Genomic DNA, 2,448 nt, shown 5'->3' with positions numbered 1-2,448 from the left:
CCTGGAAAAAAGAAAAAGCACAAAACCTGTCACTGTTTCACGGGCCTGAGGAGGGTCTGACCACTCCATGGGAGAATTAAATCTGTCCACAGATGGGGAAAATCCCCACCTTTCCCACCCATAAAGGCACCCCTTCCTCAAGGGCCTGCAGAGCAGGCCAGCTGGGGCACGACTTCGGAACCTGCCCCCTCTGCTGCCCCTATCCACATGGATGGATGCTTTTGTCAGGCTGGGTGCCCCCACCTCAGCCCATGCCAGGCTGGCTGGCAGAAGCTGTCAGCAAGGCCAAGAGCTGGCTTCCCTTCCACAACATCGGTCCCGTGTCCCGCCAAAAAGCAGCTCAGTGGCCGGCGGAACAATTAATATTCCCCAGTGCTGCCGAGCGGGGAACTTCCGGTGCGTGGCCAGGCCGAGCCCTGCCGTGCCTGGGAGCACCAGCATACCCCCACCACTGCGCTGGCTGGGGACTCATCTTGATTCCATCGGGGCGCAGAGCATGTCTTCCAGGCAGGGGCTGCAGCCAAAGACAATGGGCTCCAGGATGGTGTTCCCAGCTCCACGTTGTGCTCCAGAAGAACACGCCAGCTGTGCCTGGGCTTGCGGGGACATCACGATGCCATTGAGCTGCAGGGGGATGTTTCCCCTGTCCCAGTCCGTGGCACCTTCACTGCACTGCCACCATTTCTCCAATGGGACGGGCAGCATGGAGCCGCTCCCTCCACAGCTCACGGGGACCAGCAGAAGCATCTCCTCGGCTGCGCTCTCTCCTCAGTGCTGTGGCCACAGGGAAATGCTCTGGGGTTTTCTTCCAGCACCACGAGATGCGTGCCACTGCTACATGCTGGGCTTCTGGATCCTACTGTGCACAGAGATGCATCTCTGCTGTCTCCTGGGCCAGGCTGGGCTCCTGCAGCCAAGAATGCTCAAAAAGATCCTCCAGTGATGGCCCGTCTGTGGGGTCCATGCATAAACATCACCTGATGAGGTGCTGGCACTCTGCGGAGAGAAACCAGAAACCGCCGCTCAGCGGGAAGGGGCTCCTGTCCATGCTCTCCCACATTCCACAATGCCCAGGCCACCAGGAGCACTCAGAGCTGCACCCAAAAGCTTCCTATTGATCCTCTCTTGCAGAGGACACCAGCACAGAGGCACAGGTGCCACCTCCTCCAGCTGAGCCCAGGAGATCCACTCCTCACCAGCTGCAAGAGTAGGATGCTTATGTGCCAGCTGCCTCTCACAACCCCATTCTTCCCCTCGTGCCTTGAAGGCGCATCCCCACCTTGAGACACCCCTGGTGGGAAGAAGAGCTGGCCCCGGACGATGTCCTCATTGGTGTGGAATGGAAGGTGCCTGCAGACCAGCTCATAGCAGGATGCCCAGGGACCAGATGGTGGCTGGCTGGCCATGGTAGCAGCCGAAGAGGATCCACTCTGGTGGGCTGTACTCTGATGTTCCTGTGGGACACGGGCGCAGCTCATCAGGCCCATGCTGCTCCCTCCCTCCCAGCCAGCACCCGTTCCGCAACAGCCAGCCCCTGCCCTGCCAAAAAGCAACTTGGCTACAGCTGGCTGAAGAAGGATTCCCCTTCCTTCCCTCCCTCCTTCCTTCCCTCCCTCTTCCCCCTCTGCCAGCCAAGGGGGGAACCTCCGCTGCCTGGCTGGGCCCCGGCTTTGGGCTAACCTGACATCTGGGTGTAGAACGTGTCCTGGAGGATCGTGCTGCAGCCAAAGTCGAGGAGTTTCACCTCACCTGTGGCCAGGTGGACAAGGACGTTCTCAGCCTTGATGTGGCGGAGCAGGACACCGCGGCTGCTGCGGCACCGCATGGCCTCCAGCACCTGGCGGAGCAGCCCCCACGCCATGGGCTCCGTCAGGAACCGCCACTCGTGCAGGAAGTACCAGAGGTGCTGACAGCGCTGCGGATGCTCCATGAGCAGCGCAAAGCCCTTGGGCACCTCGAACCACTCCAGGAGCCGCATGACGCCGCAGAAGCCAGGCCGCCACACCTTCCACAGCAGGGCGGGCTCCAGGGGCACAAGGGCGCCCTTGGGCTGCGGGGGGACCGCAATGCCGTCAGCGGGGCCGATGCTGCGCCGCGCCTCGGGCAGCCCCTGTCTGGCCCCGCCGCGGCTCGCCATGGCCCAGCCCAGGGCACTGCGCGGCCCCCGCTCACTCCACACTCGCTGCCCTCACAGCGTTCCAGCTGCCGCCCTGCCGGGCCTCGTCTCAGCCCCGCCCGGCACGCCCCGCCAGCTCCTCCTGCTGGCCCCGCTCACTCCCCAGCCAGGCCTGCTCCAAGACGCGCTCCTGGGACACTCGCTTGATGGCCACCTGCGAGCCAAGGCCAGCGGCGGACTGAAGATCACGCTTGGTTAAGAGTGTATAAGCTGGACAATACACAGAATAAAAAAATGTTTTTCTTCTTGGGCCCTGATCACGTGTGTATATC

General features: G+C 62.3%; 1 protein-coding gene across 1 annotated transcript; it reads right to left on the bottom strand.

The window, feature by feature from the left end:
- Positions 1 to 1,362: 1,362 nt before the first annotated feature.
- LOC128933528 (serine/threonine-protein kinase pim-3-like) lies at positions 1,363 to 2,137 on the bottom strand. Its single transcript, XM_054270528.1, has 2 exons — positions 1,681 to 2,137; positions 1,363 to 1,454 (listed from the first exon to the last, which is right to left on the bottom strand). The coding sequence occupies exons 1-2, from the start codon at positions 2,135 to 2,137 to the stop codon at positions 1,363 to 1,365; spliced, it is 549 nt and encodes a 182-aa protein (XP_054126503.1).
- Positions 2,138 to 2,448: the final 311 nt, after the last annotated feature.

Source organism: Melozone crissalis, unplaced genomic scaffold (genome assembly GCF_028551555.1).
Source record: "Melozone crissalis strain CALT ecotype California unplaced genomic scaffold, PUWL_Pcris_2 ptg000010l_1, whole genome shotgun sequence".
Lineage (NCBI taxonomy): Eukaryota > Metazoa > Chordata > Aves > Passeriformes > Passerellidae > Melozone > Melozone crissalis.
The sequence above is the reverse complement of the archived record's forward strand: the minus strand, read 5'-3'. Positions and strand labels throughout refer to the sequence as shown.

Bases quoted from the DNA above. Each gene is read 5' to 3' on its own strand.
- LOC128933528 (XM_054270528.1), bottom strand. From the start codon at position 2,137: ATGGCGAGCCGCGGCGGGGCCAGACAGGGGCTGCCCGAGGCGCGGCGC. The intron at 1,455-1,680 runs GTTAGCCCAAAG...CGTGTCCCACAG, and splicing joins GTTCTACACCCAGATGTCAG to GAACATCAGAGTACAGCCCA.